At 37.5% G+C, this 12,054-nt stretch overlaps 1 protein-coding gene across 1 annotated transcript in view; it reads left to right on the forward strand.

Annotated features, from left to right (window-relative positions):
• SI (sucrase-isomaltase) overlaps nt 1-12,054 on the forward strand; it is a 144,635-nt gene that overhangs the window by 84,825 nt on the left and 47,756 nt on the right. The window contains exons 38-41 of the mRNA XM_038417278.2: nt 6,099-6,232; nt 6,792-6,826; nt 6,914-7,030; nt 10,156-10,304. Of these exons, the coding sequence (XP_038273206.1) occupies nt 6,099-6,232; nt 6,792-6,826; nt 6,914-7,030; nt 10,156-10,304 (435 nt within the window). The remainder of the gene's footprint in view (nt 1-6,098; nt 6,233-6,791; nt 6,827-6,913; nt 7,031-10,155; nt 10,305-12,054) is intronic.

Raw genomic sequence — 12,054 nt, forward strand, 5'->3', positions numbered from 1 at the left:
ATGTGAGAACAAAAGTACTGACAATCACAGCCCCCCATCTTAAAGATACTGTCTTAAAAATGTTTTTTTTAAATTTATTTTCTGGTTTTTAAACCTCTGTGGTTCACTTGGGTCACATTTTTTAAAGCTTTTCTCTGCAACCACAAGGGCTAAAAATTTACTTTGTTTTTTTAACAAAAGCAGAGATTTTCACATAAGCACTTGCTTGTCAGATTTGGGTCTTTAAATAAAATATCAAATATCACAGTAAAATCACAAGAGTTGGCAACTGTGGTACAAATACTTATTGACTGGAGCAGCAATATTGAAGTTCATTTTTATCAAAAGATGAGAAAGCTGGGGCTATAAAATCATATTCTCTGGATACCTGAGTTGGGCATTTTAACTCACTAAGCAATAATTCCTGATATGTTACTGGTTCATGGAAGAATCTGCTGGCACATCATTATTCAGGGATTAGAAAAATAATAGTATTATACATATATGTATATCATCTTTTTATTCTGAAAAACCCAAAGCACTACACCAATGAAATTCATCCACATTTGGTATGGAAAGATGTAAGATTAATTGGTATACAGAGCAGTATACAAAACTTGGGGGGCAACAGAGACAAAGGGCTTACCCTGATGAAAGTGACATGGGCTTATCAATGTCTGCAAAAAGCAGTCAAGATCTCTCTCTTTAAACTCACATTTAAAAGTCCTGCATAAACTGTAAATTTCATGGAACTCCGTTTCTCTCTCACGGATAAAGGGCTGAGCTGGCCCTTCTAGAAAGTTCAGGTATTTCAAACCTGAGTCTTAGACCCCCTAAATCATCACCAAAAAAGGTTCTAACTCTTGAAAAAAACTGAGGACAAGTATGCCTGTCCTCCACTTTACCATTGCCTCTGTCCAAGCTGTAACTATTCTGTGGGTAAACAAGAGACCTTAACCTCCATTCAGCAGGACTCTCTAGGCAGTGGCTTCCAAAACAGAGTTTCCATTTACGATTTTGTAGTGCTCCGATTGCAACTTTTGTTTTATGTAGTTCATAGATTCTAAGGCCAGAAGGAACTATTGTCATCATCTAGTCTGACCTACAGTATATCGCAGGACATAGAGCTTCTCCAACATAATTCCTGGAGCAGATGTTTTAGAAAAAACATCCAGTCTTGATTTAAATATTGTCAGTGATGGAAAGGCCACCACAACCCTTAGTAAATTATATCAATGGTTAATTATTCTCACCATTACAAATTTGTGCGTTATTTCCCAACTGAATTTGTTAAGCTTCAACTTCTAGCCATTGGATCATGTTACACCTTTCTCTGTTAGATTGAATAGCCTATTATTATACATATGTTCCCCATTTAGGTACTTATAGATTATAGTGAAGTTACCCCTTCTCTTTGTTAAGCTAAATTGATTAGGTTCCTTGACTATCACTGTAAGGCAAAAAGAAAAGGAGTACTTGTGGCACCTTAGAGACTAACAAATTTATTTGAGCATAAAGCTTTCGTGAGCTACAGCTCACTTCATCGGATGCATTCAGTGGCTGATGCATAAACAGTGGCTTCGCCTTTCTTCCATTTTTTATGAATTACTGTTTTTTGTTTTTGTTTTTTTTACAGCAGCTTTCACTTCACCTCTAAACCATTTTTTAAAACTAGCACAGCCTTATTCCTCAGTTGTGGGATTGTGGATTTTTAAGCATCTGGTAAGGTGTTCTTAAGTGATTCCCAATAATCATTCACATTTTTCTGACGAAGTTCTTCTCCCCCCAGCTGATTCGACTCATAATTTTTTCCCCTCAGCTTTCTGAAATTGGCACATTAAAGCACCAAGCAGATATATTAGTAGTCTGGACTTTATTCTGCTTGCACATGATAAATGTGATCAAGTCATCATCACTTGTACCGAACCTACCATTAACTAAATCAGCCAGGAGCAAATTCAGAAATCACAACAGCCATATAGTCAGATAATTTCAACATAAATACCAGCTTTTTACGTTATTTGCCCTCCCTCACCTGTTTTGAGAATGTTAGATAGTGTGGTAGCCTCTTGGCTGCCCTTTATTGCTTCCATGTTCATTTACTGAAGTCCTCTACTAACTAGACTTTCAGACAGACTTAAAAAAGAAAAAGAAAAAGAGTAATTGTGGCATCTTAGAGACTAACTAATTTATTTGAACATAAGCTTTTGTGAGCTACAGCTCACTTCCATCAGATGCGTGCAGTGGAAAATACAGTGGGGAGATTTTATATAAACAGAGAACATGAAACAATGGGTGTTGCCATACACACTGTAATGAGTGATCAAGTAAGGTGAGCTATTACCAACAGGAGAGAGGGAAAAAAAAACATTTTGTAGTGATAATCAAGGTGGGCCATTTCCAGCAGTTGACAAGAATGTGTGAGGAACAGTAGAGGGGGAAAATTAACATGGGAAATAGTTTTACTTTGTGTAATGACACATCCACTCCCAGTCTTTATTCAAGCCTAAGTTAATGGTGTCCAGTTTGCAAATTAATTCCAATTCAGCATTCTCTCCTTGGAGTCTGTTTTTGAAGTTTTTTTTGTTGAGGAATTGCCACTTTTAGATCTGTAAATCGAGAGACCAGAGAGATTGAAGTATACTCCGACAGGTTTTTGAATGTTATAATTCTTGATGTCTGATTTGGGTCCATTTATTCTTTTACGTAGAGACTGTCCAGTTTGACCAATGTACATGGCAGAGGGGTATTGCTGGCACATGATGGCATATATCACATTGGTAATGTGTAGGTGAACGAGTCATTGTTGTGTGGTGTGTGGTTGCTGGTGAGTATTTGCTTCAGGTTTGGGGGCTGTCTGTAAGCAAGGACTGGCCTGTCTCCCAAGATCTGTGAGAGTGATGGGTCATCCTTCAGGATAGGTTGTAGATCTTTGATGATGGTTGGAGAGGTTTTAGCTGGGGGCTGAAGGTGATGGCTAGTGGAATTCTGTTATTTTTTTTTGTTGGGCCCGTCCTGTAGTAGGTAAATTCTGGGTACTCTTCTGGCTCTGTCAATCTATTTCTTCACTTCAGCAGGTGGGTATTGTAATTGTAAGAATGCTTGATAGAGATCTTGTAGGTGTTTGTCTCTGTCTCAGCTGTCTCTACGTAAAAGAATAAATGGACACAAATCAGACATCAAGAATTATAACATTCAAAAACCAGTTGTAGAACACTTCAGTCTCTCTGGTCACTTGATTTACAGACCTAAAAGTGGCAATTCTTCAACAAAAAAACTTCAAAAACAGACTCTAATGAATGACTGCTGAATTGGAATTAATTTGCAAACTGGACACCATTACATTAGACTTGAATAAAGACTGGGAGTGGATGTATCATTACACAAAGTAAAACTATTTCCCCATGTTTATTCCTCCCCCCCGCCACCCCCACTGTTCCTCAGACAGTTCTTGTCAACTGATGGAAATGGCCCACCTTGATTATCATTACAAAAGGTTTCCTCCCCTCCTCCTGCTGGTAATAGCTCACCTTACCGGATCACTCTCACAGTGTGTTTGGTAACACCCATTGTTTCATGTTCTCTGTGTATATAAAATCTCCCCACTGTATTTTCCACTGCATGCATCTGATGAAGTGAGCTGTAGCTCACAAAAGCTTATGCTCAAATTTGTTTCAGAGTAGCAGCCGTGTTAGTCTGTATTCGCAAAAAGAAAAGGAGTACTTATTTGTTAGTCTCTAAGGTGCCACAAGTACTCCGTTTCTTTTTGCAAATAAATTTGTTAGTTTCTAATGTGCCACAAGTACTTCTTTTCTTTTTGCAGATACAGACTAACACGGCTGCTACTCTGAAACCTGCCCTTAAAAAACAAAGTCTGTAAAAGTAAAATGTAGTAGCCAGTCATAGACTTTTCAGGTTAATTTAGATTTTTGTTAAATCACATATAACTGATGTTCAGGTGTGTATCAGTGTCAATCTTGCAAGGTTCTGAGGATTCTCAACCTAATCCAGCAAAGCAATTAAGCACACACTTAACTTTACACATTAGTAGTCCCATAAAGACATTTTCTTGACATATACTTTCTTTATGTTTACAGCACTACATGCAATTTCCAAGTCACTCTAATAAGCAGAGTATGAAAGTGTTTGATAATACATGACAAAGAAGTAGAAGATACTAGAAAACTTACTGTTTATCTTGGAAGAAATAATTACAATGCATTAGTCTAGTTTAATTACTATGGTAATTTAAGTGACTTGTGTGTTTTTACTGTAATTATAATGTCACTAAAGCTGTAAATTCTGCAGAAGAAAAAAACAGTGCCTTATTGAAGCAGCTGTTCAGGCTATTATTGTGCAGATAGCATTAAAAAGCAGTGTGATTTCATCAGAGTAGCTTTAAAACTAGTAGTTTATTATTTTTGTATAATGATTCACAGTATGTGTTTGTTCACATTGTTACGTAGGATCATAGGAATTGTTCAAGGAGGTCAGACCAGTGTCCCAACTACTCTATCAGAACAGAGGCCAATATCTGAGACTTCAGAGGAATATTCAAAATGGACAGTTATGCAATAATCAACCCGTTGAGGAAATGTCTTCCTAACCTTGTCAGCTAGTAATTGGTTTGCCCTAATGCATCTGTGTTTAACATTGCAGCTGCTTGGGCTCTGAGATATCCTGTGGTAATGATCATAGGTTTTAATGCGTTGAGAGGAAGGAGGCAGGATTGGACAGGCTGCCTCTGCTGGACAAGATGCAGGCACCCTCTTAACAGCCCAGGCTGGGCAGCGTCACCTCAGCCCACCTCTCCCAGCTGAAAAGGAGGCAGGCAAGACTGGAAAAACTGGATCCTGGGGCTAGCAGCCCTCCTTACCCATCTGAATGAGGGGATTTGTCTTTCAGTTTCCTTAATGAGTGATTTTTGTCAAAATCTTATTGAAAATCTAAATATTTTATACTTACCAATTGTCTTTTATCCATTTTTAACCCCCCCCCCCCCCCAAAGAATTTTAGTGGAGTAGATTGCAGAGGCACAAGACTTTCTTTGACAGAAGTGTAGCCCCTTTTCAGCCTGAGTGGCTAGTCAAATTTCAGGGCCCTGGGTATATTCCAGTTGGAAGTGGAAATTGATGGAGTCTGGTATTCTCTTTGATGCAATCTTGTTTATTTTAAAAGTATGTATGAAGTTCTGCTTCTCCAAACACAGGAGAAAAGAGCAGTTTCTTAGCTCACAGCTCCAAGACTCTTTAGCCAACAAACCCAAAAGCTATCTCTAGCTTTTTCAGGGTGACGTGCTCACAGGCTACTTCTTGGCTTTCTTGCATTTTGCCTCTCTTTCTTTCTGTTCTTGTCTGTTGTTAGTTTGTGTTTTCTCTCACCCACATACCATCCCCCGCCCCCCCCATGGATCAGCACTCAGTGGAGCCGCTGCCCATGGTGCTAGTTTCTAGGTAGAGGCTAGTAGGCTTTGTTTTAGGTGTGACAGCTTAACTGACACTTGGAACTGTCTTAAATAAAGGGTCTGTGTACAGTGAACTCATTAGTTTGAACAAGGTTTTAACTCAGTCCATAACAATGTTTCACCCAGTTCTTGTTCTGATGTCATGTTTGTCTGTGAATGTTTTCAAAGTTGTCTTTAATTGTTTCCAGTTCACCTAATACTAGGTCACTGGTATGTATTTCTGCAGTGACCATGCATCACCTCATGCATTCAATTTTACAGATATTCAGAAGATTTTCTTCCCTCCAATTCTCCTGAATTCTAGCTGGTTTAAATGTGAAATTCCATATTCTAGCATCCTCTCTTTTGGCATTTATGTTTCTGACTATATTTCAGCTTTATTTGAACTTGATTTTCAGTTTTTAAATGTATACAAGTACATCAGTCTGAACCATAATATATTCCAGTGCAAATGTGAATCCTTATAACTTCTGAAAACATTATTTTAATCTGGTTCTTATATTTACTCATAATACCAGTAACTACATGGTTTTAACTTAGATATCAAAATATAAGAAAATACTTTTATTTTCAAAGGAAACCTTATGTAATATTTTTTTTATTAGAATACTTTCTTCCATATCTAATTTACTATTCTTTGTATTTTCAATGTTAGTGCTTTACAGAGCACCACTAATGAACGTGGAATTGTTGTCACCCGTTCAACTTATCCCTCTAGTGGAAAATGGGCTGGACACTGGCTTGGCGATAACACCGCAGCTTGGGATCAACTTTATAAATCTATAATTGGTATGTGGAAGCAATAAAATTTACAGTCAATTGATCCTATGCAGTAACTTACTTCTGGACATGTTTGTCTTTTGCTTGCTTTTACTAGGCTTAGATCAGAAGAAATTTAATTGTAGGCAATACAAGCTGCTCAGTTTAGCAATCAGCATTCGTGTTTTAATTGCTTGTTTTTTAACCTTCTCTTAATGGGTGCTAAGCAACTTTAGAATTGATGTGCATACAAAATAGACATTGGAGGTTGTTGAATGCTATCCACTCCCACTGAAGTCAACTTCCCTTTCCGCCACAAAATGCCCACCCATTACTTTTAGCCTTTCCCTGTTGACCACAGGCCCTAGTGATTCTTTCTCTCTCTCCCGCTCCCTGCCCACCTGCCTTTATCTGCTCCTCCTGAGCCAGCTGCCAACATATCCTGCAGGGGGAAGAAGAACAATATGTCAGAGAAACTACAGAAATATATTTATTTTCATTCCTTTCTGGTAAATGAATGCTGCTGCAGGTGGCTATTAGAATACCAAAAAAAATAGCAGTCAATAAAGTCACCTTATTTTTCTTGCAGGTATGATGGAATTCAGCCTTTTTGGAATATCTTATGTAAGTTAGTGTTGTTATTACACATTTAAAACATCGTTACCTAAGTGCAATAATCTACAGCATTAACATTTATTCTTTTAAATCAAGACTGGAGCAGACATTTGTGGCTTCTTCAATGATGCAGAGTATTACATGTGTGTCCGTTGGATGCAGCTGGGAGCATTTTACCCATTTTCCAGAAATCATAATACCATAGGCACAAAGGTGAGTCCTAGATTATTTTTATTATTTACTGTACATTAGTAATGTGCTTGGGCTACATAAGATATGAACAGCCCCAAACTTGAAGAGTTCACAATCTAAAGAAAACAGATACAAAGTAAAGAGGGCACACTGTGACAAGAATGCTTGTTTTTAAATGTCGTCATTATTAACTCACTTACAAGAGGAGAAGTAATTCTAGCTAATGCTAGTATTTACATTCTGTGCGCCGGTGCATTTCATTTTCAAAATGTGTTATCTGGGAAGTTGAAGCTAGACAAATTCAAATGGAAATAAGGCGCACTTTTTAAACAATGAATGTAATTAACCATTGGAACAACTTACCAAGTGGTGTGATGGATTCTTTATCACAGGCAATTTTTAAACCAAGATTAGATTCCTCCCCCCCCGAAAGATATGTTCTAGTTCAGAGGAATTAATATGAGGAAGTCCTAATGTCTGAGTTATACAGGATGGCAGACTACAGTAGTCCCTTTTGGCCTCGCAGATTCCATGGTATTCTTGATATGGCCTCTTGACCCACTTTTGGTTCCTGTGAACTCCTGTGACCATTCATGAAGCTGTTAAACCCATATTTTGGGTGTGGTTTGCATCAAGATTCACCTAGGAAAAGTTAAGTTAATTCACCTATTTGAACACAAACCTTCTGGAAATTCATGTTTTGCAGACTGGTTCTGACACACAATATTTGTGGACCTAGCTTTCAACTGATTTTGGAAGATTTTGTGACTTAGTTAATTTAGTTCTCTTTTTCTCCCTCCCAGTGTTGACCCATCAAAACCTAGTGACTCAGGCAACCAGTACATTGGTATTTAATGTTAGCTGTACTGAGACATTGCTGTGAGGATACAGACTCTTAATTATACCTAGAGTGAACAGATAGCAAGTATGAAAAATTGGGATGGGGTGGGGAGTAATAGGCGCCTATATAAAACAAAGCCCCAAATATTGGGACTGTCCCTATAAAATCAGGACATCTGGTCACCCTAATTTCACATGAAACTTGTTTCACTGTGACTGATATAGAGCGAATGTGAATGGTACTCTCATTTGCCAGCTGGGGCTACTGAGCTCATAGTGATTGATCCCCAGGGCTGGTATATTGTGTTTACACTGTCACCTTTCATGGGGCATTTGCCAAGAACTGTCGCTGGGTCCCTTGGGTGCTGCCTTGGCAGAGCTGCACAGTGGATGTGCCCATCCTGGCTCCCTAGACATGTTCTAACTTGCTGCATATGTGGGAGTCCTGTGTGCATGGCATCACTGCCCATTCCATGCAGGTTTTATACCATTAAAGGGCCTGCATCCTGATTTATGACAACGAAACCAGCATATTCTAGGACTGAAGCAAGCTCATACATATTTTTACTTGCATGCCTTTAAAACAAAATCTGCACCTACAATGCTCAAGTAAGGTTTTTTGTTTTTTTCCTCTCTAAAGTATACTTAATGCAGTAAGAATGACCTTTGTGTTCTCCTCCCCTAATAATTCACAATTAGAGGACAAATCAGAACATGGAATAGTTTAATAAGATTGTAGAGGGAGAGTGCAAATTTATTCTACTTTGCATATTCTGCCTCCATCTGCTACTGTTGTTAAAGAATAAAAAAAAAAATTGTGTAACTGTAAGACTGTTTTAGCTAAGGAATGTACTGTGAAAAGCTGTAAAACAAGATAAGCGGGAAAACAAAAAATAGAAACAGTACTTATGTCATAGTTAGAGCTTCAGGTCTAGCAGAGTTGAGCTATTTATATGGCATATATCTAATGGATTAAAGTCTCCTTTTTAAAAACAGTGTGCTTTATCTTGCAGCAGCACACCTTTCAATAGGCCTTTTAAAACCTTTAAAAATGCAGTTTCAGGATTATCATGTTGCTTCCATTCTTACCCAAGGTATTTGCCAAGGTATTGTTCAGTACATTTAGTAAAGATTGAAAGTGCTCCCTGACATCACTCATTAGTGCTATTTTTACTTTTTGAAAGTCCTGAGTGCTGCCCTGGAGGAAAGAAGGATAATAAATTATGTATAACACAATGTGTCATACATTCAGGGGAGTTTGTATTAAACTCCCCGCCCCTCCCCTCCCCTCCCCTCCCCTGTCCCCATGCCCTCACTAGGGTTTTCAAGCTTTTCTTCTAAGCTCCTCTAGTTAGGGTCCACAGTGACACCTACTGTTATTTAATGTCACTTTGTCCTTAGGAGAGAGAAACACTGCATTTTAGGGAGAAAGAGTTTCCATTACATAGTCCCAGAAAAATCTTTTCAGCTAGGAATAGTTCATTATGTGGACTTTGATTCATATGTTCAATTATTGATGCTACTACCACACAGCTCATAGGAATTTACAGTAAAAGTATAATATAAAAAGATAGAAAACATGCATATTTGTCCATATGTAAATATTACCAATTATCTCAACCATTTAAAAAATGCTAGGCTTAAGTCAGGGAAATAGCTGCAAAAGGTAAGGCTGTGAAAAATCATTTAATATTACTCTTTGGCAGAGAACTTTTCAACCAAATGTCAAGTTGGTGGCAAGTTATTAATAGCTAATTTAGAGCTCCCTCCAGAAAAAAGAGTTGCCAATGGAAATGTTCACGGAATCAAAAATATAGCCATTCTCTTAGGTTATAAAACAATAAAATACTACCAATATCATTGTAAGTGGCTGTGAAATAGATGCTTTTATTCATAATTGTGGTTTTGGTACAAAATCTGGATTTGAATCAATATAGATATAACCAGAGGTTATAATAATTATAATTTAAATGTAATAAATTCCATGAAGAATCAGTTTCTCTCACTCCCTTGTGAAGGTCACTGCAATCACTTCCATCATCTGGGGCCAAACTTTCCAGCTAGCAGCTAAACAGTGTATGTCCCCCAAATGCATATATATATGTAAAAAGGAACTTACGTGTACAAATCAGGTTGGCAAGCATGCATTATTTAGGATTTTCAGGAAATGCTAACGTACCATGGAGGATCAGGTCCATAATGTGCTTCTAAAATTACATAAATGAATAATTAAAAACAAGGAAGAAAGGCGAAAAGGGTCATGAGAGAGATTCTGCAGTTGAGTAACAGTTTCTTTCCATTTTTAGAGGCAAGATCCTGTGGCCTTTGATGAACAATTTGAAAATATTTCCAGAGATGTACTCAATATAAGATACACACTGTTACCCTATCTGTACACTTTAATGTATGAAGCCCACGTTCATGGTAGTACGGTGGTACGTCCTGTTCTCCATGAGTAAGTATGACAACAATTTGTTTTTTAACTTATGAGTTTTCCTGAAATTAGCTCAAACAGTACTCTTCAGCGTTTTTTTTTTTTTAAAGAATGTTTATTCTTGTATGTAGGGATATTTGGTTCCCATTTTTTTTTCGAGAGGGCAGCCTGGTGGCATGTAATCCCACATCTTCAGGGGTAGCTTGAAGGTACTAAATTCCCTCTCAGTTCCTATTGAAGATGTCAGCAACTCATAGGCTTGGGTCCATTTCTTGTTTTTACAACCCTCCCTGGACTCTAGTGTATCTCATTGACCGCTATCTGTTCCTCTTCCTACTCCTTGTCATCTATAGTGATTTCCCTCTCTCTCTCTCTTCATACCATCTCACAATTAGGTGCTACTATAGTTCTACTACTGGCGGAGTCCTCTTCTACAGATCTCCTACCACTTTTAATAGTTTTCCTGTTCCTTTCCTTCTCATGGACTCTGTCTTAATTCAAATCCTAGCTCCGTGAGTCAGGCAAGAACCCATCATTTGGCTCTATGCAAAACTCTATATTTATGTCTCAGTGTAATGTGTGTCCCAGTTTTAGGGGTCAGTCTTTACTGAGTAGATGGGAGTTCTGTCTGCTTTAGAGGGTGGACACAGGTAGTCCAAAATGTCTCAAAATGGTTAGTGATATTGGATGCCTCAGTTTTGGATGCTCAGCTTGAGAAACCTTAAGTTTTCAAAGAGTGTGCGCTCAGCCCTTTCTGAAAATCAGGTTGTTTAAGGTGTCTCAAGTTAGATATCTGAACACTGAGGTCTGGTGTCTACAACCAAAGTTACACCAGTTTAACAAAAGATGTGATTTTTAAACTGATTTTGCTTATCTGGTGCAACTGTCTGTGTGGATAATCTTAAACTGATTAAAATCTGTAACATTCATCTTTTAAGTTTACAGGTGCAGGCTAACTCAATATGAGTTTCAAACTGACATAAGTGTGACCACACAGAGATTTGCCTGATTCTTTTAAATTCTAAATTCTTTTAAAAACTGATTTAGGTTAAAATGTGTGCAGTCAAGTGACTGTATTCTCCTGAAAATCATGGCCATGATTATTAAAAATGATCATCAAATTGACCAATGGCAGGAAGATTGTACCAGAAGCTGGTTGATTGTTCTTTTCCCCCCCAACCACCTCTGATACTACTATTGTTCTTGTTGCATTTGTTCTGAAAACAGAATAGAGAAAAATTAAAAACAAAATAAAGATCACATTGTATTGTAAATTATCAATGGTTTATAAAGGGTTAATAGATTTATAATATGATACAGATATGAGTTATATATCTTATTTGTTATATGCACATCAATAGAAGGTGTTATAGATGATTATAAACAATCTATTGACCTGTTGGACTCTGTATATATCTATAACAATTGATTTACCATTTATTAAAGGATTTATTAATCATTTTTAACCCTTTATTAACCATAATCGATATGAATTGTGTGACCAAAAACTCTTTACATTAAAGTAAATGGTGATTGACTTAACTATTCAGCTCCAGGATTTCCTTCCTGAGGCACTGTATCTTCTGGACATTTCACTGGGGATGGTGCTGCTCTGCTCTAAAAGTTGCAATCCAGCTCAAAATATCGCAAAATATTTTTTCTGGATTCAGAAACTTAGCAATTATGGAATGAGAGACATGAATTATGTAATTATTGCAGTATAATTATGTTTAAAGTATAGGACTTCCCTTGAGTTTTCAGATATGAGTAC

This window comes from Dermochelys coriacea, chromosome 9, assembly GCF_009764565.3.
Source record: "Dermochelys coriacea isolate rDerCor1 chromosome 9, rDerCor1.pri.v4, whole genome shotgun sequence".
Taxonomy (NCBI): Eukaryota; Metazoa; Chordata; order Testudines; family Dermochelyidae; genus Dermochelys; species Dermochelys coriacea.